This window comes from Elephas maximus, chromosome 3, assembly GCF_024166365.1.
Source record: "Elephas maximus indicus isolate mEleMax1 chromosome 3, mEleMax1 primary haplotype, whole genome shotgun sequence".
Taxonomy (NCBI): Eukaryota; Metazoa; Chordata; class Mammalia; order Proboscidea; family Elephantidae; genus Elephas; species Elephas maximus.
In genome coordinates this window covers 35764668-35791148 of record NC_064821.1, presented here as the reverse complement: position 1 = coordinate 35791148, position 26481 = coordinate 35764668, and the positions used below count along the sequence as shown (strand labels likewise).

The 26481-nt window shown below is 42.0% G+C and overlaps 1 protein-coding gene across 7 annotated transcripts in view; it reads right to left on the bottom strand.

The window, feature by feature from the left end:
- Positions 1-13444: 13444 nt before the first annotated feature.
- The window catches only part of LOC126072300 (cytochrome P450 4F3-like), a 37121-nt gene continuing 24084 nt past the window's right edge, over positions 13445-26481 (bottom strand). For 5 of the 7 annotated variants that reach the window (XM_049877239.1, XM_049877238.1, XM_049877236.1 and 2 more), the window contains 4 exons: positions 22499-22632; positions 22341-22405; positions 22089-22171; positions 13445-21705 (listed from right to left, as the gene is read on the bottom strand). In XM_049877239.1, coding sequence (XP_049733196.1) covers positions 21504-21705; positions 22089-22171; positions 22341-22405; positions 22499-22632 — 484 coding nt within the window. In that variant the 3' untranslated portion in view covers positions 13445-21503. Of the gene's footprint in view, positions 21706-22088; positions 22172-22340; positions 22406-22498; positions 22633-26481 lie in introns of those variants that run through there. The other 2 variants (XM_049877237.1, XM_049877241.1) reach the window with 2 other exon arrangements.

The window sequence follows — 26481 nt, the reverse complement described above, 5'->3', positions numbered from 1 at the left end:
AATTAAGTGAGTTAAAATGAGCAGAGTGCTTAGCAGCCTTTTGGACACTTGGTCAGCACAAGTGTGTATTTGCTATCATTGTTGTCATTTTATGGTAGGACAGGACATGGGTACCAGCCAGGAGCCCTGGGTCCCTCTGGCACACACATCAGGGTCCTTATGGGCTATGAAAGTCCCCAGCAGAGAGGAGACTCTGAGGAGAGGAGTAAGTGCTCAGCTTGGGGTCAGAGGGCCCCTGTGTGTCAAAGCCAGGCTCTGCCAACAGACAGCTATGTGACCTTGGGCAAATCACTTGCCCTCTCTGTGCCTCACATTCCTCCTCACCAAAAGGGGTATAAAATAGTCCTGTGGGGCTGGAGGAGGAAGCCATGTGTGTGTTCCCTGGAAGAAGATTCTGATGCAAATACCTCAATGCAAACACTTTATTTGAAGGCGATCCTAGGACGAGAATTCAATCACAAGTTGTTTATTTGGAAGGTGATACCAGAAAGCACCAGCTGGGGGGTGGGGAGTGGGACAGGGAAGGAAGGAGCCAGTACAGGCTATGCTATCAAGAAGGTCCCACAGACTACCACCGTCTCCACCAAAGTGAGTCCAGAACAACTATATAGTGCCTGGTTACCACCACTGACTACTCTGACAGGGTTGACAATAGAGGGTCTCAGACAGAACGGGAGAAAAACGTAAAACAAAATTCAAACTCACAAAAAAAGAGGGCTTACTGGTCTCACAGAGACTGAAGAAACCCCAAGACTATGGCCCCTGGACACCCTTTTAGGTCAGTACTGAAGTCACTCCCTAAGTTAACTCTTCAGTAAAAGTTTAGACAGGCCTATAAAATGAATAATAACACAGGTAGCTCAACCATGTATAAAAGACTAAATGAGCACACCAGCCCAAAAGCAAAGACCTGAAGGCAGAAATAGATAGGAAAACTAGATGAATGGTAATGGGGAACCCAAGGCCGAGAAGGGGAGAGTGTTGACACGTCATAGAGTTGGCAACCGATGTTACAAAACAATTTGTGTATTAACTGTTTAATGAGAAACTAAATAGTTCTGTAAACTTTCACCTAAAGACAATAAAAAAAAGTTCCCACAGTAAATACCCGGGCTCAGTCCCATTGGGGACTACAGGGAGGCAGCAGAGCAAACACCTGAGAGTCATCCCACCTGAGGGAGGGAACTGGGGTATTGACACACAAATAGCCTCCAGTCATTGGTCTGGGCTTCTTCCAAAGGCATTATTTCTCCAGAATGTTTTTCCAGCACTGCATGGTGAGGTCTGGGGACAAGAGAGGACTCCAATAGTTTCTGTTGTGATGAGCGCACACCTACAGTCACACACGCACACACCACACACACTCCTGCACCCGTATGCACACATTCACATACACATGCACACACATGCACACGCTCACATACGCACCTGCAGACACACATATTCACGTACACACATTCCTGTACACACACACACATGCGCGCACACACACACACACACAGAACCCAGACCAGAAGCCTTAGAGTCTGCTGTCCCAGAAGTCTCCAACACAGGGCACAAACACACTCCAGTCTAGGACAAGATCTCAACGTGGCAGGGACAGGCCCAGGTGTGTTCTAAGCATTACATGCACAGGTACAGCAGGGCTGGGGTGCCTACGGGCCCCCCGCCTCCCTCATCCCTCTCTCTTTTCATCCACCATCACAGCCCTTGGAGGAATCTCAAAGGCTGATTGCTCAGTAGAGGAATTTGCTGCCTGGTAGAGTGAATGATTGAGGTGTCGGCTGGTAGGAAGGTGGGGTCAGGGAAGGACTTTCAGGATTGAAGAAATGTCAGAGTTATCTGTCTTCCAGTGCGGAAGACCCCATGGAGTGTGAACACTGGCTTCCTGAGAGAGAGGAGGGAGTGGCTAGAGTGTGTTCTTGAGCACTTGGGAGGCTGGCCCAGCCTGGCTTTACAGAAGCAAGAAGAAGGTCTATGGTGGTGCCAGCTGTAAAGGAAACACTGGTGGGAGAAGATGAGGTGCTGGGGCTTTTTGCAAGTTCTCTTCTGGTGGCTTTGAATCCCCCAGGTGCACTAGTTACCTATTGCTGAGTAACAATTACACCCAAACTCAGTGGCTTCTATGACCCAGCAATTCAAATCTTACCCAGGAGAAGTAAAGGCAGGAACACCAACAGAAACCTGTACACAAATATTCATTGTGGCACTTTTCAAGATAGAAAATGTGGAAACGACCAAAACATCCAGCAGAGGAATGGATAAACAAAATGTGGTCCATCTATACAATGGAATATTACTCAGCCATAAAGAGAAATGAAGTCCTGACGCATGCCACAACATGGATGAACCTTGAAAACATCATGCTGCCCTTCGGTCAATTCTGACTCATAGCGACCCTATAAGACAGAGCTAAACTGTTTCCAAGACTGTGTGTCTTTACAGAATCAGACTGCCACATCTTTCTCCCAAGGAGCAGCTGGTGGGTTTGAACTGTCGATCTTTTGATTAGCAGACAAGTGCTTTAACCACTGTGCCACCAGGGCTCCTAAGTCAGTCACAAAAGGACAAATATTATGTGATCTCACTTATATGAAATAAGCAAATGTGTGGAAACCAAAGATTATGAGTGGTTACTGGGGGTGTGAGGGAAGGCAAAAGCAGGAATTTTTGCTTATGGCATTGAGTTTACATTAATGGTGGTGGAATGATTTGGAAAAGGATAACAAGATTGACTGTATAGCTTGAAAAATCTATCAGTGTCACTGAATTGTACATGTAGAAATTACTGAGATGGTCAATGTTTTGTTATGTGTATTTTCACCAAAACTAAGGAAAAAAAAAACTTACAGGCTTCAAGGAACAGCCAGGTATTATCTCACAATCTCTGTGGTCAGGAGTCTGAGCACAGTTCAGCTGGGTCCCCTGACTCTCACAGGCTGCTATAAAATGTTGGAAAGGGTCACAGGCATCATAAGGCTGGGATGGGGAAGGATCCACGTCTAAGCTCAGTCATGTGGTTATTGGCAGGATTCACTTCCTCCCGGGATGTTGGGCTCAGCTCCTCACTGGCTGTTGGCTGGAGACCACCCTCAATTTCTTCTCACGTGGGCCTCTCCATGGGGCAGCTCGCAACATGACAAACAGCTTCCGTAATATCAAAAAAGCAAGCCAGAGAAACTATCCCCAGAGGTCACATTTTAGCGAAATTATATTGGCACGCAAAATAAAGGATATTACTCATGAATACAGTGCTCCATTAAAAAATTATCTAAATGAGACCAAAATGTCAATAATTACTCTAAAGCAAACAGGAGAAGATAAGGGGGCAGGGAAACTAGAGTACTGGAAATAGAACAAGCAGAACGCAATTAAAGGGAATGTTGACGCATTGTGAAAAATGTAACTAATGTCACTGAACGATTTGTGTAGATATTGTCAAATGCAAGCCTAACTTGCTGTGTAACTGTTCACTGAAAACACAGCAAAATATTATTTAAAAAACAATAAAAGAAAACAAGCAAGAGAGTGAGCAAGAGAAAGCAGGCAAGATGGAACTCAGGGTCTCTTTGTAACCCAATTATGGAAGTGACATTCCGTTACTTTTTCCCATTTTCTATTCAATAGAAATTAGTCACTAGGTCCAGCCTACACTCAAGGGGAGGGTTTTACACAAGGACATGAACATCAGGAGGTGGGATCTCAGGGACCCATCTTAGAGGCTGCCATCTCAGCAGGAAAGTCAGAAACAAGGTCAGAGAGCTCCAAAAGCAGCAACATCTAGGGTCTTTATAACTATTCAGTTGTATTTTATCCAGGGCTAGCAGATGTTAGACAAAGTTTTGGGCTGTCTATTTTTTTTTTATAGAGCAGTCCAGCTCTAAGTGGCTAAGAATCTGCTTATTTGGACTATTTTTAAAACATGGGATATGTACATATTTGTGTTTGGCACCAATGGTTTTTTTTTTTTTTTTTTTGGTGGGGAGAGGCTAACAGGCCTCAGCTTGCTATAAAGAAGTAAACAACTTGGGACCAACACACAGAGGACAATTTTAATTCATTAATATAACAGGTCAGCAGGCCTGTGAGGATGGTGCAGAACCAGGCAGTGTTTCATTCTATTGTACGCAGGGTCACTATGAGTCAGTTCAACGGCACCTAACAAGAACAACAAGGAGGCTGTACATGTTATATGATAGACGTTGAACCACATCCACATCTTACTATGAATGGAATTGCTTTGGCAAAAGTTATTCTTTTTAAACTAACTCAATTTATAATTGGTGGTGACATCTCAAGCCATTAACATGCGTTAAGAGAATCCTTGCAAGGTGAGGCAAAACTAACTTTCAAATTATCGTCCAACATAATGCTATTTTAGAAAAATAGTGACTTGATAGACACACGAGACTACATGGGCAGCTCCTGCCCAGAAGCGAGATGAGAAGTTAGAGGGGGACAGGAGCTAGTTGAATGGACACGGGAAATACAGGGTGTAGAGGAGGAGCGTGCTGTCACATTACAGGTAGATCAACTAGGATCACATAACAACGTGCGTATAAGTTTTTGTATGAGAAACTGACTTGAATTGTAAACTTTCACTTAAAGCACAATAAAAAAAATAAAAAACAATGACTTGAATACTTAACATTTAGTGATTTAAAAGATCCCCAGATCACATTTCATAAGATTATTTAATGTCAAAGTTAGATGTTCATATACTATATTGCAAATTATAAATAAATATATTGGTAATATATTTAATATTTATAAATATGCTATTTTGTGAAAACCCAGAATAAGAAAAACATATATATGGTAAAATAGCATTTTAAACAGAAAAATTATGTAAATGTAATGATAAAATGCATTAAAAATAAAAATTTTTATGTATAAAAGATTACATGCATATAAACTAGAAGGATATACAAGAAAATATTAACAGAGATCATTTTTATATGTGGGGATTGTGGGAGATATTTATTTCTTACTTTTGCTTAGTTGTACCTTATTCTTTCAATTAGTATCGCTTTTGGAATAAGAAAAATATTTTCAATAGTAAATCTGAAGGCAAAGAGAAACAGACCTGAGTTGCATATTTCATCAGCTTAGAATATGTTAAACAGACACCCTGTTTCTGCCCCTCCCAGTTGCCCCAGGGAGTGACTCCTAGCTCCCTACCTTCAGGAGTCCCCCTCTTCAGGCTAGATTAAGGCATGTGAGGGCCCTAAGCACTGATTATCTGTGGTGCCCCCTCCTCTGCCTACTCATGTATTCAAATGGGATATGCGAGTTACATATATGTGTGTGTTATCTGGAGATTGGAGACTCCCAAAAAGGTTTATAGGTGTTTAGCCATAGAAAAGAAAGCTAGGATAAGATCCAATTTGCCTTTGCCCTAGTTACGTGATAGAAAAACTGGCACAACAGGTTTCTCCCGTTGGTTAATAAGTAAGTGTACCTAAGTCAAACAAAGAAGGAAATGCTCCAAGACACATGTTATCCGATTTAAGTTAAAGGTTGGAGTCCTGGTATTATCTAACTATCTTGTGGCTATGAATCGGGATTGCATGATCATGAGTTGACCCCACTCATCAAATAGCCAGGTAACCAAAAACCTCAGAACAAATCCTATAACAATTTTTAACCTGTAATTATTTATGCACCCTAGCCATGGTCCTTTCCCTGCTTCTGTAGTCCCATTTATCACAGTGATGAATTGACCTGCTACTAATCATGACCTCACGATGACTTGCTTTGTCCTCTATATTAGACACCATGAAGGTGATTAATTGGATTCCACCAGCCTATGTACTAGGTACATGCTGATGGTCCCCCTGTCTCAGCTTAATAAAAATCTCTTTTGATTAAATTTAAGTCTGAGGTCTTTTTTCCCCCTAATACAATTGGCATAGTCAGCTAGGATCTAAAGCCATCTTCTTTCAGCAGGACCCTTGAGGGGTTGGGGATCTGAGCAAGTGTCAGTGACAGTACCCCTGGTGCCCTACCGTTCCACGGAACCCGGGTACACTGCAAAGGTAAACAGTCTTGGATTTGAACCCTGTGATTTATGGTGCAGTTCTCCAGGATTTTTTATTAAGCTTCTTGTTTGTATGTTTCTATCTGGATTTTCACGGACATCTTGGTATGCTTTCACTTGTTCGTGTTGTCTAAACTTGAGTATCTCAGGGAGTACAGAGGTAAATATATTTTCAAAGAGTATTTCTTTGCAATTTGAGAAAAACTGAAAAAAAATCTCTGTATGGGTGATTTGCCTTTGATATTGCTCAAGGCTGAAGTTTACATGCCACCTAGGTCATACCTGCTGATTTCTGAATTCTGAATTGCACATGCTGAAGTCTGGTAAGGGATGGAGAATGCCACCTTTAAGGAGCAGAGGGCACCACCTTCTGGAACTCTGGCTGCATACATGCTTGGAAATTATGTGGCAAATTTAGTTTGGTTTCTTGGGAAATGGCATGTACTTGCCAGAGATAAGGAATCAAATCAGTGACTGGGTCTGGGAAAATTTTGAGATCAGTAAGATTAATTTTCTGCATGGTGGATTAGAAGAAAAGAAAGCTCTAAAACAAACAAAAAAAAAGTTTCAGAGCTAGTAAATTTCCTCTGCTACTTTGCTGGTCATTTTTCTTTTTTTTTTTTTTCTCTCTCTCTCTCTCTCTCTACCTGTCTCGGAATCGACATGACAGCCACGGGTTTTGTTTTTGGTACCTGTCTCTACTCAAAACTAAAAACATTCTTAATTCTGAACGTTCAGCCTGAGTAAAAAGGCATTTGCTTGACAGAAAAATTGCTCTTGCTGTCAAACTAACAGGTTTGACTCATCAACTAGCTCAAACCATAGACTTCCAAAAAACTAAGACAAGTAAATTAAGGGCTTACAGCTGCGAAGCAGCTACAAACCCAGCCATGCTAGAAGTTCCGATTTCAAAGAAACCCTGGCAATAACAATGAGTTCAGGATTTACCCTAAATCTAACTTCCGTGTTAAGAAGTGGAGAAAACTGCATGTTAGGAAAAGAAAAAAAACCCCTACAATCACTCTTACTCCCTGGTCAAAAGCAAAGCCCCTAAAATTGTCAAAAGATTCCCAATCATCCTTTAAGGCGCCACCCTCATTCAAGACTGCAATGCTCCCACTTGCAATCACAATGAAAAGGAGGAAACAGTGAATAATGACAGGAACAGTTATAACACCTGTAAATATGGAACCTATATAAAAACTTGGAAAGCTGGTTTATCAAGATTTCTTTTAATTGATTAATATGTTAGTAAAAAAAAAAATTTTTTTCTTTTTTTTGTAGGACCTAGAAAAACCTAACAATAGGCTGAAGAAGCACATTTTTAAAAACCCTAGAAATTCATTAATGATTAAACCCAAAGCTTCAGGTACTGAATTAGTAGAGCAAACAAAAGCAGTGGTTAAGTTTTTTAAATGCCATCCCTCAGATATTTTTTCCAAGAAAAATTAATTGGGCAATACTTTAAAACTGCAAACAAGAGGAAAAGGAAAACTGTTTATCATTTAGCCAAACTGTTTACTGGTTTAATTCCAGAGTTACAGAATGGACTAAGAAACAATTCCCATTACTAAGGTGACTAATTTAGCTTTTAAACACTGGATCTTTTTATTATCAACAAGAGTCCCTAGAGAAGAATTTATAAGTTAGAAGGAAGTTGGATACTACCAGTACCCAACCATTAAACTTTGCTGAGGAATCTAAGAGCAAAACTGTTGACCAAATTATTTACATCTTCCCATAACTCGGAATTTACATTTACCCTTGGACTTAAAAAGAGATAAAATAATTCTCTTATTAAAAAATAGTGGGGGCGGGGCCAAGATGGCGGACTAGGTGGACGCTACCGCGGATCCCTCTTGCAACAAAGACTCGGAAAAACAAGTGAATCGATCACATACATAACAATCTACAAACCCTGAACAACAAACACAGATTTAGAGACGGAGAATCAACAAATACGGGGAGGCAGTGATTGTTTTCAGAGCCTGGAGCCAGCGTACCAGTCAGCGGATTTTCTGGAAAACCTAGTTTCCCAGTGATGGCTCGGAGACAGCAGTCCATATCAAATCACATAAAGAAGCAGACCATGACAGCTTCTCCAACCCCCAAAACAAAAGAATCAAAATCTTTCCCAAATGAAGATACAATCCTGGAATTATCAGATACAGAATATAAAAAACTAATTTACAGAATGCTTCAAGACATCACAAACGAAATAAGGCAAACTGCAGAAAAAGCCAAGGAACACACTGATAAAACTGTTGAAGAACTCAAAAAGATTATTCAAGAACATAGTGGAAAAATTAATAAGTTGCAAGAATCCATAGAGAGACAGCATGTAGAAATCCAAAAGATTAACAATAAAATTACAGAATTAGACAACGCAATAGGAAGTCAGAGGAGCAGACTCGAGCAATTAGAATGCAGACTGGGACATCTGGAGGACCAGGGAATCAACACCAACATAGCTGAAAAAAAATCAGATAAAAGAATTTAAAAAAAAGAAGAAACCCTAAGAATCATGTGGGACTCTATCAAGAAGGATAACTTGTGGGTGATTGGAGTCCCAGAACAGGGAGAGGGGACAGAAAACACAGAGAAAATAGTTGAAGAACTCCTGACACAAAACTTCCCTGACATCATGAAAGACGAAAGGATATCTATCCAAGATGCTCATCGAACCCCATTTAAGATTGATCCAAAAAGAAAAACACCAAGACATATTATCATCAAACTCACCAAAACCAAAGATAAAGAGAAAATTTTAAAAGCAGCCAGGGAGAAAAGAAAGGTTTCCTTCAAGGGGGAATCAATAAGAATATGTTCTGACTACTCAGCAGAAACCATGCAGGCAAGAAGGGAATGGGACGACATATACAGAGCACTGAAGGAGAAAAACTGCCAGCCAAGGATCATATATCCAGCAAAACTCTCTCTGAAATATGAAGGCGAAATTAAGATATTTACAGATAAACACAAGTTTAGAGAATTTGCAAAAACCAAACCAAAGCTACAAGAAATACTAAAGGATATTGTTTGGTCAGAAAACCAATAATATCAGATACCAGCACAATACAAGGTCACAAAACAGAACGTCCTGATATCAACTCAAATAGGGAAATCACAAAAACAAACAAATTAAGATTAATTAAAAAATAATAATACACATAACAGGGAATCATGGAAGTCAATAGGTAAAAGATCACAATAATCAAAAAGAGGGACTAAATACAGGAGGCATTGAATGGCCAGATGGAGAGTGATACAAGGCGATATAGAACGATAAGAGTTAGGTTTTTACTTAGAAAAATAGGGGTAAATAATAAGGTAACCACAAAAAGGTATAACAACTCCATAACTCAAGATAAAAGCCAAGAAAAACGTAACGACTCAACTAACATAAAGTCAAACACTATGAAAATGAGGATCTCACAATTTACTAAGAAAAACATCTCAGCACAAAAAAGTATGTGGCAAAACGAAATTGCCAACAACACACATGAAAAGGCATCAAAATGACACCACTAAAAACTTATTTATCTATAATTACGCTGAATGTAAATGGACTAAATGCACCAATAAAGAGACAGAGAGTCACGGACTGGATAAAGAAACACAATCCATCTATATGCTGCATACAAGAGACACACCTTAGACTTAGAGACACAAACAAACTAAAACTCAAAGGATGGAAAAAAATATATCAAGCAAACAATAAGCAAAAAAGAAGAGGAGTAGCAATATTAATTTCTGACAAAATAGACTTTAGGCTTAAATCCACCACAAAGGATAAAGAAGGACACTATATAATGATAAAAGGGACAATTGATCAGGAAGACATATCCATATTAAATATTTATGCACCCAATGACAGGGCTGCAAGATACATAAATAAAATTTTAACAGAATTGAAAAGTCAGATAGACACCTCCACAATTATCGTAGGAGACTCAACACACCACTTTCGGAGAAGGACAGGACATCCAGTAAGAAGCTCAATAGAGACACGGAAGACCTACTTACAACAATCAACCAACTTGACCTCATTGACTTATACAGAACTCTCCACCCAACTGCTGCAAAGTATACTTTTTTTTCTAGCACACGTGGAACATTCTCTAGAATAGACCACATATTAGGTCATAAAACAAACCTTTGCAGAGTCCAAAACATCGAAATATCACAAAGCATCTTCTCAGACCACAAGGCAATAAAACCAGAAATCAATAACAGAAAAACGAGGGAAAAGAAATCAAATACTTGGAAACTGAACAATACCCTCCTGAAAAAAGACTGGGTTATAGAAGACATCAAGGAAGGAATAAGGAAATTCATAGAATGCAACGAGAATGAAAATACTTCCTATCAAAACCTCTGGGACACAGCAAAAGCAGTGCTCAGAGGCCAATTTATAGCGATAAATGCACACATACAAAAAGAAGAAAGAGCCAAAAGCAGAGAACTGTCCCTACAACTTGAACAAATAGAAAGTGAGCAACAAAAGAACCCATCAGGCACCAGAAGAAAACAAATAATAAAAATTAGAGCTGAACTAAATGAATTAGAGAACAGAAAAACAATTGAAAGAATTAACAAAGCCAAAAGCTGGTTCTCTGAAAAAATGAACAAAATTGATAAACCACTGGCTAGACTGACTAAAGAAATACAGGAAAGGAAACAAATAACCCAAATAAGAAACGAGAAGGACCACATCACAACAGAACCAAATGAAATTAAAAGAATCATTTCAGATTACTACGAAAAATTGTACTCTAACAAATTTGAAAACCTGGAAGAAATGGATGAATTCTTGGAAAAACACTACCTACCTAAACTAACACATTCAGAAGTAGAACAACTAAATAGACCCATAACAAAAAAAGAGATTGAAACGGTAATCAAAAAACTTCCAACAAAAAAAAGCCCTGGCCCAAACGGCTTCACTGCAGAGTTCTACCAAACTTTCAGAGAAGAGTTAACACCACTACTACTGAAGGTAGTTCAAAGCATAGAAAATGACGGAATACTACCCAACTCATTCTATGAAGCCACCATCTCCCTGATACCAAAACCAGGTAAAGACATTACAAAAAAAGAAAATTATAGACCTATATCCCTCATGAACATAGATGCAAAAATCCTCAACAAAATTCTAGCCAATAGAATCCAACAACACGTCAAAAAAAATAATTCACCATGATCAAGTGGGATTTATACCAGGTATGCAAGGCTGGTTTAATATCAGAAAAACCATTAATGTAATCCATCACATAAATAAAACAAAAGATAAAAACCACATGATCTTATCAATTGATGCAGAAAAGGCATTTGACAAAGTCCAACACCCATTTATGAGAAAAACTCTTACCAAAATAGGAATTGAAGGAAAATTCCTCAACATAATAAAGGGCATCTATGCAAAGCCAACAGCCAATATCACTCTAAATGGAGAGAACCTGAAAGCACTTCCCTTGAGAACGGGAACCAGACAAGGATGCCCTTTATCACCGCTCTTATTCAACATCGTACTTGAAGTCCTAGCCAGGGCAATTAGGCTAGACAAAGAAATAAAGGGTATCCGGATTGGCAAGGAGGAGGTAAAGTTATCACTATTTGCAGATGACATGATCTTATACACAGAAAACCCTAAGGAATCCTCCAGAAAACTACTGAAACTAATAGAAGAGTTTGGCAGAGTCTCAGGTTATAAAATAAACATACAAAAATCACTTGGATTCCTCTACATCAACAAAAGGAACACCGAAGAGGAAATAACCAAATCAATACCATTCACAGTAGCCCCCAAGAAGATAAAATACTTAGGAATAAATCTTACCAAGGATGTAAAAGACCTATACAAAGAAAACTACAAAGCTGTACTACAAGAAATTCAAAAGGACATACTTAAGTGGAACAACATACCTTGCTCATGGATAGGAGGACTTAACATAGTAAAAATGTCTATTCCACCAAAAGCCATCTATACATATAACGCACTTCCGATCCAAATTCCAATGTCATATTTTAAGGGGATAGAGAAACAAATCACCAATTTCATACGGAAGGGAAAGAAGCCCCGGATAAGCAAAGCATTACTGAAAAAGAAGAAGAAAGTGGGAGGCCTCACTCTACCTGATTTCAGAACCTATTATACAGCCACAGTAGTCAAAACAGCCTGGTACTGGTACAACAACAGGCACATAGACCAATGGAACAGAATTGAGAACCCAGATATCAATCCATCCATGTATCAGCAGCTGATATTTGACAAAGGACCAGTGTCAGTTAATTGGGGAAAAGATAGTCTTTTTAACAAATGGTGCTGGCATAACTGGATATCCACTTGCAAAAGAATGAAACAGGACCCATACCTCACACCATGCACAAAAACTAACTCCAAGTGGATCAAAGACCTAAACATAAAGACTAAAACGATAAAGATCATGGAAGAAAAAATAGGGACAACCCTAGGAGCCCTAATACAAGGCATAAACAGAACACAAAACATTACCAAAAATGATGAAGAGAAACCAGATAACTGGGAGCTCCTAAAAATCAAACACCTATGCTCATCTAAAGACTTCACCAAAAGAGTAAAAAGACCACCTACAGACTGGGAAAGAATTTTCAGCTATGACATCTCAGACCAGCGCCTGATCTCTAAAATCTACATTATTCTGTCAAAACTCAACCACAAAAAGACAAACAACCCAATCAAGAAGTGGGCAAAGGATATGAACACACATTTCACTAAAGAAGACATTCAGGCAGCCAACAGATACATGAGAAAATGCTCTCGATCATTAGCCATTAGAGAAATGCAAATTAAAACTACGATGAGATTCCATCTCACACCAACAAGGCTGGCATTAATCCCAAAAACACAAAAGAATAAATGTTGGAGAGGCTGCGGAGAGATTGGAACTCTTATACACTGCTGGTGGGAATGTAAAACGGTACAACCACTGTGGAAATCTATCTGGCGTTATCTTAAACAGTTAGAAATAGAACTACCATACAACCCAGAAATCCCACTCCTCGGAATATACCCTAGAGATACAAGAGCCTTCACACAAACAGATATATGTACACCCATGTTTATTGCAGCTCTGTTTACAATAGCAAAAAGCTGGAAGCAACCAAGGTGTCCATCAACGGATGAATGGGTAAATAAATTGTGGTATATTCACAGAATGGAATACTATGCATCGATAAAGAACAGTGACGAATCTGTGAAACATTTCATAACATGGAGGAACCTGGAAGGCATTATGCTGAGCGAAATTAGTTAGAGGCAAAAGGACAAATATTGTATAAGACCACTATTATAAGATCTTGAGAAATAGTAAAAACTGAGAAGAACACATACTTTTGTGGTTACGAAGAGGGGAGGGAGGGAGGGAGGGAGGGAGAGGGCTTTTTATTGATTAATCAGTAGATAAGAACTGCTTTGGGTGAAGGGAAAGACAACACTCAATACATGCAAGGTCAGCTCAATTGGACTGGACCAAAAGCAAAGAAGTTTCCGGGATAAAATGAATGCTTCAAAGGTCAGCGGAGCAGGGGCGGGGGTCTGGGGAACATGGTTTGAGGGGACTTCTAAGTCAATTGGCAAAATAATTCTATTATGAAAACATTCTGCATCCCACTTTGAAATGTGGCATCTGGGGTCTTAAATGCTAACAAGTGGCCATCTAAGATGCATCAATTGGTCTCAACCCACCTGGAGCAAAGGAAAATGAAGAACACCAAGGTCACACGACAACTAAGAGCCCAAGAGACAGAAAGGGCCACATGAACCAGAGACCTACATCATCCTGAGACCAGAAGAACTAGTTGGTGCCTGGCCACAATCAATGACTGCCCTGACAGGGAGCACAACAGACAACTCCTGAGGGAGCGGGAGATCAGTGGGATGCAGACCCCAAATTCTCATAAAAAGACCAGACTTAATGGTCTGACTGAGACTAGAGGAATCCCAGCGGCCATGCTCCCCAGACCTTCTGTTGGCACAGGACAGGAACCATCCCCGAAGACAACTCATCAGACATGAAAGGGACTGGTCAGCGGGTGGGAGAGAGATGCTGATGAAGAGTGAGCTATTTGTATCAGGTGGACACTTGAGACTGTGTTGGCATCTCCCGTCTGGAGAGTGGATGGGAGGATAGAGAGAGAGGGAAGCTGGCAAAATTGTCATGAAAGGAGAGACTGAAAGGGCTGACTCAAAAGGGGGAGAGCAAGTGGGAGTACGGAGTAAGATGTATGTAAACTTATATGTGACAGACTGATTGGATTTGTAAATGTTCACTTGAAGCTTAATAAAAGTTAATAAAAAAAAAAAAGTACTTCGACAAGTGTAAAAAAAAAAAATAGTGGGAAGACAAATTCTTGTAAAAAGACCAGACTTAATGGTCCAACTGAAACTAGAAGGACCCCAGAGGTCATGGTCTCCAGACCTGTTAGCCCAAGTCAGGAACCTTTCCCAAAGCCAACTCTTCAGACAGGGGTTGGACTGGACTATGGGATAGAAAATGATACTGGTGAAGAGTGAGCTCCTCGGATCAAGGAGACAATTGAGACCGTGTGGGCAGCTTCCATCTGGAGAAGAGATGAGAGGGCAGAAGGGGGCAGAGGCTGGCTGAATGGACACAAAAGTAGAGAGTGGAGGGAAGCAATGTCCTGTCTCATTAGAGGGAGAACAACTCTATAAATTTTTGTATGAGAGACTGACGTGGTTTATAAACTTTCACTTAAAGCACAATAAAAAATTTTTTTAAAATAGTGGAAAGAAATCAAAAAAGTTTCCTGAATAAACTGAACACTTCAAAGGCCAGCGTAGCAGGGGCAGGGGTTTGGGGATCATGGTTTCAGGGGACTTCTAGGTCAATTGGCATAATTAAATCTATTAAGAAAACATTCTGCATCCCACTTTGGAGAGTGGCGTCTGGGGTCTTAAATGCTAGCAAGCGGCCATCTAAGATGCATCAATTGGTCTCAACCCACCTGGAGCAAGGGAGAAGGAAGAACACCAAAGACACAAGGTAATTATGAGCCCAAGAGACAGAAAGGGCCACATTAACTACAGACTACATCAGTCTGACACCAGAAGAACTAGATGGTGCCTGGCTATAACCAATGACTGCCCTGACAGGGAACACAACAGAGAACCCCTGAGGGAGCAGGAGACCAGTGGGATGCAGACCCCAAATTCTCATAAAAAGACCAGACTTAATGGTCTAACTGAGACTAGAAGGACCCTGGAGGTCATGGCCCCCAGACCTTCTGTTAGCCCAAGACAGGAACCATTCCCAAAGCCAACTCTTCAGACAGGGATTGGACTGGATTATAGGATAGAAAATGATACTGGTGAGGAGTGAGCTTCTTGGATCAAGTAGACACATGAGACTACATGGGCATCTCCTGTCTGCAGGGGAGATGAGAAGGCAGAGAGGTTCAGAAGCTGGCTGAATGGCCACGAAAATAGAGGGTGGAGAGAAGGAATGTGCTGTCTCATTAGGGCTAGAGCAACTAGGAGTACATACTAAGGTGTATATAAATTTTTGTATGAGAGACTGACTTGATTTGTAAACTTTTACTTAATGCACAATAAAAATTAATTTAAAAAATAGCGGGAAGAGCTGCCTTGTCAAAGTAGTGTTGACCTTTGCCATTAGGCGCGGATGGAGTCAATCTTTTGGGAACTTCATTTGATGATGTGGCACAACACAAAATGAGAAGAAATAGCTGCAAACATCCATTAATAATCGGAACATGGATACAAAGCATGAATCTAGGAAAATTGGAATCGTCAAAAATGAAATGCATAAACACCCATATACTAGGCATTAGTGAACTGAAATGGACTGCTATTGGCCATTCCAAATCTGAAAATCCGATGGTCTACTATCCTGGGAATGAAAAATTGAAGAGAAATGGCATTGCATTCATTGTCAAAAATAATATTTCAAGATCTATCCTGAAGTACAATGCTGTCAGTGGTAGGATAATATTCATATGCCTACAAGGAAGGTCAGTTAATACAATTATTATTCAAGTTTACACACCAACCACTAAGGTCAAAGATGAAGAAATTAAGTTTTTACCAACTTCTGAAGTCTGAAATTGATCATATATGCGATCAGGGTGCAGTTATAATTACTAGTGATAGGAATGCAAAAGTTGGACACAAAGAAGAAGGGTCAGTAGTTAGAAAGTATGGTTTTGGTGATAGAAATGATGCCGGAGATCACATGATAGAATTTTTCAAGACCAATGATTCTTCACTGCAAATACCCTTTTTCAACAACATAAACAGTGACTATACACATGAACCTAGCCAGATGGAATACACAGGAATCAAACTGACTACATCTAGGAAAGAAACAATGGAAAAGTTCAATATCATCAGTCAGAAGAAGGCCAGGGCCCAACTGTGGAAATGACCATCAGTTGCTCATATGCAAGTTAAAGATGAAGTTGAAGAGAATTAGAACAAGTCCACAAGAGCCAAAGTACGACCTTGAGTGTATCCTACCTGAGTTTAGAAACCATATCAAGAATAGATTTGTGGTGTCTGGGGTCTTAAACGTTAGCAAGCAGCCATCTAAGATGCATCAATTGGTCTCAACCCACCTGGATCAAAGGAGAATGAAGAACACCAAGGACACAAGCGATTACGAGCCCAAGAGACAAAAAGGGCCACATGAACCAGCGACTACATCATCCTGAGACCAGAAGAACTAGATGGTGCCCGGCTACAACCGATGTTCCCCTGACAGGGAACACAACAGAGAACCCCTGAGGGAGCAGGAGAGCAGTGGGATGCAGACCCCAAATTCTCATAAGACCAGACTTAATGGTCTGACTGAGACTGGAAGGACCCCGGTGCTCATGGCCCCCAGACCTTCTGTTGCCCAGGACAGGAACCCATTCCCAAGGCCAACTCTTCAGACATGGATTGGACTGGACAATGGGTTGGAGAGGGATGCTGGTGAGGAGTGAGCTTCTTGGATCAGGTGGACACTTGAGACTATGTTGGCATCTCCTGCCTGGAGGGGAGATGAGAGGGTGGAGGGGGTTAGAAGCTGGCGAAAAGGACACGGAAAGAGAGAGTGGAGGGAGAGAGCAGACTGTCTCATTAGGGGGAGAGTAATTGGGAGTGTGTAGCAAGGTGTATATGGGTTTTTGTGTGAGAGATGGACTTGATTTGTAAACTTTCACTTAAAGCACAATTAAAAAAAAAAAGAAACAATCTTTGATTGTTACAAGGGAGGGAAGGGTGTGGGGATGGAAAAATACTAAATAGACAATAAAATAAATAAATAATAAAATAGACAATAGATAAGTGGTTTTTTGGTGAAGGGTAAGACAGTACACAATACTGGGGAAGCCAGCACAACTTGTCCAAGGTAAGGTCATCGAAGCTCCATAGACATATCCAAACTCCCTGAGAAACCGAATTGCTGGGCTGAGGGCTATGGGGACCATGGTCTCGGGGAACGTCTAGCTCAATTGGCATAACAGAGTTTATAAAGAAAATGTTCTACATTCTACTTTGGTGAGTAGTGTCTGGGATCTTAAAAGCTTGTGAAGAAACCATTCTGCATCCCACTTAGAAAACATTCTGCATCCCACTTTGGAGAGTAGTGTCTGGGATATTAAACACTAGCAAGCGGCCATCTAAGATGCATCAATTGGTCCCAGCCCACCTGGAGCAAGGGAGAAGGAAGAACACCAAAGACACAAGGTAATTATGAGCCCAAGAGACAGAAAGGGCCACATAAACCAGAGACTACATCAGCCTGAGACCAGAAGAAGTAGATGGTGCCCAGCTACAACTGATGACTACCCTGACAGGGAACACAACAGAGAACCCCTGAAGCAGCAGGAGAACAGTGAGATGCAGACCCCAATTTCTCAAAAAAAGACGAGACTTAACAGTCTGACTGAGACCAGAAGGACCCTGGTGGTCATGGCCCCCAGACCTTCTGTTAGCCCAAGACAGGAACCATTCCCAAAGCCAACTCTTCAGACAGGGATTGGACTGGACAATAGGATAGAAAATGATGCTGGTGAAGATTGAGCTTCTTGGACCAAGTAGACACAGGAGACTATGTTGGCATCTCCTACCTGGAGGGGAGATGAGTGGGCAGAGGCAGTCAGAAGCTGATGGAATGGACATGAAAAGAGAGAATGGAGGGAAGGAGTGGGCTGTCTCATTGGGGGAGAGCAATTAGGAGTATATAGCAAGGTGTATATAAATTTTTGTATGAGAGACTACTTGATTTGTAAACTTGCACTTAAAGCACAATAAAAATTTAAAAGAAAACCTTATGACTAACAGCGAAACATTGCCTGATATAGTGCCAGAAGATGAGCCCCTTAAGTTGAAAAGCACTCAAAATATGACTGGGGAAAAGCTGCCTCCTCAAAGTAAAGTCCACCTTAAAGATGCCAATGGAGTAAAGCTTTCAGGATCTTCATTTGCTGATGTGGCACGACTCAAAATGAGAAATAACAGCTGTAAACATCCCTTAATAACTGGAACATAGAATGTACAAATCTGGGAAAATTGGAAGTTCTCAAAACTGAAATGGAATGCATGAAGATTGATATCCTAGGCATTAGTGAGCTGAAATGGACTGGTATTGGCCATTTTGAATGAGACAGTCATGTGGTCTGCTATCCCGGAAATGACAAATTGAAGAGAAATGGCATCACATTCATTGTCAAAAAGAATATTTCAAGATCTATCCTAAAGTACAATGCTGTCAGTGATAGGGTAACACCCATATGTCTACAAGAAAGACCAGGTAATACAACTACTATTCAAATTTTCACACCAACCACTAAGGCCAAAGATGAAGAAATTGAAGATTTTTACTGACTTCTGCAGTCTAAAATTGATCAATCATGCAATAAAGATGAATTGATAATTACTGGCAATTGGAATGCCAAATTTGGAAACAAAGAAAAGGATCTGTAGTTAGAAAATATGGCCTTGGTGATAGAAATGATGCTGGACATCACATGATAGAATTTTGAGAGACAAAAATTATGGTCGTATTCATTGCAAATGCGTCTGTTCAACAACATAAATGGCGACTATACATATGGACCCCACCAGATTGAAAACACAGGAGTCAAATCAACTACATCTATGGAAAGAGACATGCACAAGCTCAATAACATCAGTCAGAACAAGGCCAGGGGCCAACTGCAGAATAGATCATCATTGCACATATGCAAACTGAAGTTGAAGAAAATTAAAACAAGTCCACAAGAACCAAAATACAACCTTGAGTGTATTGCACCTGAATTTGGAGACCATCTCAAGAACAGATTTAATGCTTTGAACACTGACGACCCAAGATCAGACTAGTTGTGGGATGACATCAAGGACATCGTACAAAAGAAAGCAAAAGGTCATTAAAAAGGCAGGAAAGACAAGACCACAATGAATGTCAGAAGAGACCCTGAAACCTGCTCTTAAAATTAGAGTAGCTAAAGCAAATGGAAGAAATGATGAAGTAAAGAGGTTAAACAGAAGATTTCAAAGATGGCTTTAGAAGACAAAGTAAAGTATTATAATGAAATGTGCAAAGACCTGGAGTTAGAATACCAAAAGGGAAGAACACGCTTAGCATTTCTCAAGCTGAAAGAACTGAAGAAAAAAATCAAGCCTCAAGTTGCAATATTGAAGGATTCTAAGGGCAAAATGTTGAACGACGTAGAAAGCATCAAAAGAAGATGGAAGGAATACACAGTCACTATACAAAAAAGAATTGGTTGAAGTTCAGCCATTTCAGGTGGTAGCATACGATCAAGAACCAATGTTACTGAAGGAAGTCCAAGCTGCACAGAAGGCACTGGCGAAAAACAAGGCTCCAGGAATTGATGGAATACCAAATGAGATATTTCAACAAATGAATGCGTCACTGGAAATGCTCACTCGTCTATGCCAAGAAATTTGAAAGACAGCTACCTGCTCAACCTACTGAAAGAGATCCATATTTGTGCCCATTCCAAAAAAAGATGATCCAACAGAGTGCAGAAATTATCAAACAATATCATTAATATCACTCACAAGTAAAATTTTGCTGAAGATAACTAATAAATGGTTGCAGTGGTACATTGACAGGAATTGCCAGAAATTCAAGCCAGATTCAGAAGAGGACTTGGGATGTCAGATGAATCTTGCGACATTCACCCAATATACAACTGGACAGACAGGAGCCATTACTGAGCAACGCTGGATTTTATTAACAGGTAAGAGGTCTCTGATCTATTTTGAGGGAACTGTTTTGTACGTTCACTTCTGCTGATCCAGCAACTCCAGCCAGGAGGGCCAGCAATGCTATTCACCATGATACAAACATAAGGGTATGCTCTTGTGCATGTCCTGGTGAACAACCAATGGGAACTCCAGGCCCAGACGAGTCACAAAAGTGTAGAAACTCAAATAAGTCAACCATTTCAATGAATTCAGTTACTTTTTAACTATATAGTATTTACGTACAGAGTTATGTCCTAAGTTTTGTAAACAATAATATTTATAACTTTAACTTTAAAATATGTTTGGTATACAAGTGGATGCAATCTAGCATATGCTTAAAATAATACTAACATGAGTAATAATTTAATATAATACTAACATAGCAAACACCCAAAAATACTGGAAATATTAATATTTATCTAACTTGAGAAGTTTTAATTTATGTATCATTTGAGTTTCTTTTTTATTGTTGTGTGGAACGCAGCGCTTGATATTACTCTATATATGCTAATAAACAAGATATTATTAGGCACATTGTTGTTGTTAGGTGCCATTGAGTTGGTTCCGACTCATAGCTACCCTATGTACAACAGAACGAAACATCTGGTCCTGCACCACCCTCACAATCCACTGTGTCAATCCATCTTGTCGACTGTCTTTCTGTTTTTACCTGACCCTCTACCTTACCAAGCATGGTGTCCCTCTCCAGGGACTGGAATTATCCTCCAAGACAAAGTTCCAGAACACAGAGGGAGAAGGGTAGAGCCCACACCTTGGCAGCTTCTCCTCCTGTGTTCTGGACCTTCATGTTGGTGGACACCTACAGCCTAAAGGAAGGAACCTGCCTCTATGGATTCCCCTCCCTGACTCGGGGCCTCAATCTTGCCCCTTAAGTCCACCCTCAACCCTGGTTCCTTTCCTGCTTTAACACCTCCCATGGCTCCCTACGCCCACAGGATAATTCCATGATCAGGTTCTCACAGAACCTGCAGAAGCGAGGGGCTCCTGTGGTCAGGACAATTGCAGTCAGGATCCTGGGCTCAGAGACACTGACCCCGTCTCAACCAAGCCACTCCCACCCCCCGGGTCCCCACGGTCCCTGCTGGCTCTGAGGGAGACTCCACCAGAGGTGACAGCAGAGTTTTATTCCTGGGAGTCTCTAAGGTAGGTGAGTTGGGGTTGCGTCTAAGGGGCAAGGGGGTGGGGGGTGTCACTGCAGGCCGCACCCAGCTGCTCCATCCGCAGCCACAAACCGTCTTCAGCACGCAGGATCAGCTCCGGCTTCCTCCGAGGCTCAGCGTCATCCGGCAGGACACGGAAGCGCAGCAGCGTGAGCGCCAGAACCACCTTCATCTCCGTCATGGCGAAAGTCTGCCCGATGCAGTTCCTACGGGCAGGGAGCAGGTCTGACTTAGCCCAAGATGCCCATTAGGGCCGCTATGGCACCTTGAAACTGGCCTGGGACCCCCACCCCCACCCAGATTAGCTAGAGGAATAGAGAGGTGGTAAGTGAGCCCAGGAACCCAACGTGGGCTTTCGTGTGCCCTGAGCTTGGCTCAGACTAACCCCCAACTCAGCCCAGCAGATGGGGAAGGGGCTCTGAGCATCTAGGGACCCTCCTTGGAGCTGCTCCCTTTTCCTAGAACCTTGTCCAGAATTCTCCCAGGAGGATAACTCAGTTCCCCCACTCAGGGATGGGGGGCTCTGACTTCTTCCCAGACCCCTGCAACTCATCGTCCCATCCCTGTGTTAGATGTTGGCAGGCCTTACCTGGGCCCCGCAGAAAAAGGAATAAAAGCCAGCGGTGACCTCTTCTGGGGATTTTCTGGGTCGAAGCGAAATGGGTTATATACCTGGGGTCAGGGAGAGACAGCATTGCTGGGTGGGGTCTCTTAGCACAGCCACCCACCACCAAAAAAGACACATGTGGGAAGAGTACAGGGACAGTGTGTCTGATTTCCCCAGGAAGGGCCCTGCACCCTCCCCCCAGGTCTCATGGATGGAGAAGGGATGGGGCAGCACCTCTGGCTCAGGCCAGACTGATGGGTTGTGATGAATCCCGAAGATGCTGATGACACAGATATTCCCTGTAAGGAATGAGGGTACAGTCAGAATGAGGTCTCCGCTGCCTGATGGGCCCCGTCCCTGCCCAGGACCTCTTCCCCTGCTATTGTGGTCACCTTTGGGGATGACCCGGCCATCAGGGAGCACCACATCCTGGGTACAACAGCGGGAGATGACAGTAACTGGGGGATGCAATCGAAGACTCTCCTTGATACACATGGTCAGGAAGGGCATCTGGGCCAGATCGTCCCTAAGGAAACCCCAACAATTAACCAAGGAGCAGAGACTCCCCTATCCCCCACCCCCATCAGCCAATTACACCCCCTTACCATCTCCTTCTGACCCTTACTCCCTATAACAAAATAAATTCCAGATGAACCAAAGATTTATACATTAGAAAATCAAAATCACGAAAGTACTATATGAAAACTTGGCCTTGAATTTTTAGAAGCCCCTCTAAGCAAAACACTCAGGGAGCATCCTTGAAAGGGTGAATACGCTTGCCTTAAAATTAAAAATCTTCTGCAGAGTAAAAAAAGCAAAAATCAAAGAACAAATGAGTCAAAAGCAAAACAAAGATGTCTGCTAATACAATCTGTAATGTAATATTGCACTGGCAATACCAGCTAATACGATTAGACAAGGAGTAACAAAAGAAATGTGGACGGAAAGATACAATTTTTTGCTAGATATTTTGCTGGATGCCTTTGAATTATGATGCTGGCTAAGAATATTGAATGTACCATGAACAGTCAGAAGAACAAACAATTCTGTCTTGGAAGAAGTACAGCCAGAACGTTCTTTAGAAGCGAGAATGGTGAGACTTCATCTCACATACTTTGGACGTGTTATCAGAATGGACCAGTCCCTGGAGAAGGACATCACGCTTGGTAAAGTAAGGGTCATCGAAAAAGAGGAAGACCTTCAATGAGACGGATTGACACAGTGGCTGCAACAATGGGCTCAAACATAGCAACGATTGTGAAGGTGGCATAAGACCAGGCAGTGTTTGGTTCTGCCGTACATAAGGTCGCTATGAGTCAGAACCAACTCAGTGACACCTCACCAAAAAAAAATGTGGAGGGAAGGATATTTTTTGCTAGATATTATATTTTACTTGGGAAATAACAGAATCCACTGGAAGAAAACATTACAAACAATGAAAATTCATGAAGAAGCTCAATTAAAATTTTTGCTATTTTTCCCCCTTTGTGTGTGTGTGTGTGTGTGTGGCTATTTAATTTTATATATAGCTAATATACAACTGGACCAATACGCAACATCATGATAAAGGGAGAAAAAATTGAAGTTGTCAAGGATTTCTTTTTACTTGGATCCACAATCAACACCCATGGAAGCAACAGTCAGGAAATCAAATGATGCACTGCACTGGGAAAATCTGCTACAAAAGACCTCTTTAAAGTGTTAAAAAGCAAAGATGTCACCTTGAAGACTAAATTGCACCTGACCCAAGCCATGGCATTTTCTATCACCTCATATGCATGCAAAAGCTGGACAATGAATAAGAAGACCAAAGAAGAAATGATTCATTTGAATTATGGTGTTGGCAAAAAAAATTGAATATACGGTGGACTGCCAAAAGAACAAACAAATCTGTATTGGAAGAACTACAACCAGAATGCTCCTTAGAAGCAAGGCTGGTGAGACTTCGTCCCACCTACTTTGGACATGTTATGAGAAGGGATCAGTCCCTGGAGAAGGACTTCATGCTTGGTAAAGTAGAGGGTCAGAGAAAAAGAGAAAGACCCTACACAAGATGGATTGACACAGTGGCTGCAACAAAGGGCTCAAGCGCAACAACGATTGTGAGAATGGTGCAGGACCAGACAGTGTTTCGTTTTGTTGTGCATAGGGACTCCACGAGTCAAAACCAATTCAATGGCACCTAACAACAACAACAACAACATAGCTAATACACCCAGATGGTTCAAAATCAAAGAGTATAAAAGAAGAGATTTTCTCTCGCACTCCTACGGTCCAAAACCATCCAATTCCCTTCCATATTGTGAGTTTCTATAACTCCTTCCAGAGCTACTTTTGTGCATCATTGTTAAAAATATTAGTAGCGCACTACATGCTATACGGAGTCCCTGAGTAGAGTCCCTAAGTGGTACAAATGGTGAACATGCTCAGCTGCTAACCAAAAGATTGAAGATTCGAGCCTACCCAGAGGTACCTCAAAAGAAAGACCTGGTGATCTACCACTGAAAAAAACAGCCATTGAAGACCCTATGGAGCAGAGGTTGGAGCCCAAAATGGCAACTTAGACTGACGCACCAGCACATCTCCCCACATCAAAGACCTGAGATACCAAGTGAAACAGATACAGATGACAACCTTGGAACCCTGAACATCAAATGAAGGATGAAGAATTAGACTGAGCTCTGAGTGAAAAAAAGAGAAAGAAAACAGCAGATGCAGAGAGATACAGATTCTCGGGCCTTGCCACCCAGCTAGACACTGCGTGGCCATCTTGGGACAAAGCAGGTAGTGTTCCTGAGTGAGGAGCACAAGAAGGCAACATTACAGAACTCACACAGGAGAAAGAGATACTATGCAAACAAACCTGGAATAAAACAAGGTGAGCAGGATAATCGATGACTGCCTGACAGGGAGCACAACAGAGAACCCCTGAGGGAGTAGAAGAGTGGGATAAAAAACCCCAAATTCTCATAAAAAGACCAGACTTAATGGTCTGACTGAGACTAGAGGAATCCCGGCGGTCATGGCCCCAAACCTTCTGTTGGCCCAGGACAGGAACCATTCCCGAAGACAACTCATCAGACATGGAAGGGACTGGACAATGGGTTGGAGAGAGATGCTGACGAAGAGTGAGCTACTTGTATCAGATGGACACTTGAGACTGTGTTGGCATCTCCTGTCTGGAGGGGATATAGGAGGGTAGAGAGGGTTAGAAACTGGCAAAATCGTCACAAAAGGAGAGACTGGAAGGAGGGAGCGGGCTGACTCATTAGGGGGAGAGTAAGTGGGAGTATGGAGTAAGGTGTATATAAGCTTATATGTGAGAGACTGACTTGATTTGTAAACTTTCACTTAAAGCACAATAAAAATTATTTAAAAAAAAAACCAAGGTGAGCAGGATACAAGCCAGGGCTAAAAAGGGAAAGTGCAGAAAGATGGGGCAGGAGCTGCAGTGATCCTGCTGACCACAGAGAAAGTAGGGAGCCAAGAACTGGGGAAGGGTCTGCTCGCCAGCAGCAAACCCCGACCATTTGTCCGGGAAACACTCATTGAATAGTAAAACAGAGTAGCAACTAGAGGGCCCCCACCCAGCTAGCCTCCAGGCACACCTCCCACCCCACATTTAATCAGAGTGGGCCCCAGTTGCCTGGGGAAGCCAGAAAGGAGAGCCCTCTCCCTGCCTCCCCAGACCAGCAACTAGTGGGGTGTGCCCAAGCCTGCTGTTCAGAGACTGATGCGAGCGCTCCTGCAGCCTGTGACTGGCAAGAACATGCCTGCAGTCCATGACTGGCAAGAGTACACCTGCAGACCGGCGACTGGTGGGAGCTTGCCCACTTCCTGGCAACCAGCATGGGAGTGTGCCTGCCCTGGTAATTAGCAGGAATGCGCCCACTTCTCCACAAGTGGAGGGAGCCATCTGCAATCTCCAACCAGCAGTAGAGAGCCTGCTGTCCAGCTACTGGCAGTAGCACCCCTGCATCAGCAGAGATCCCCCGAAGCCCACACAGTAATGGAAACACACCCAGCCCCATTGCCAAGCAACCAACAGGTGTGCCCCACAACCTAGCCCAGCGACTAGCAGACACACCCCTGTGCACTTGTCCAATGACCACCCAGCTTGGCTAGACAGGCACAATCCATCACCAGTGACCACCAGGTGCATCCTGACAGACTCCAATGACAGGCAGGCACTCCCTGTGTTAACACCCAGCAACCACCTGGCTGCAACATCACCCATCCTACGTCCAGCCAGTTTCCATAGGCCAACCCCACATGCACTGAGACCCCTTGATCTCCACTACCTCCTGAGACACCAATTCATGCCCACATAAAGGGCCTACCCTGTCCATTTGTGTAACATTGCTAAACTGTGGCT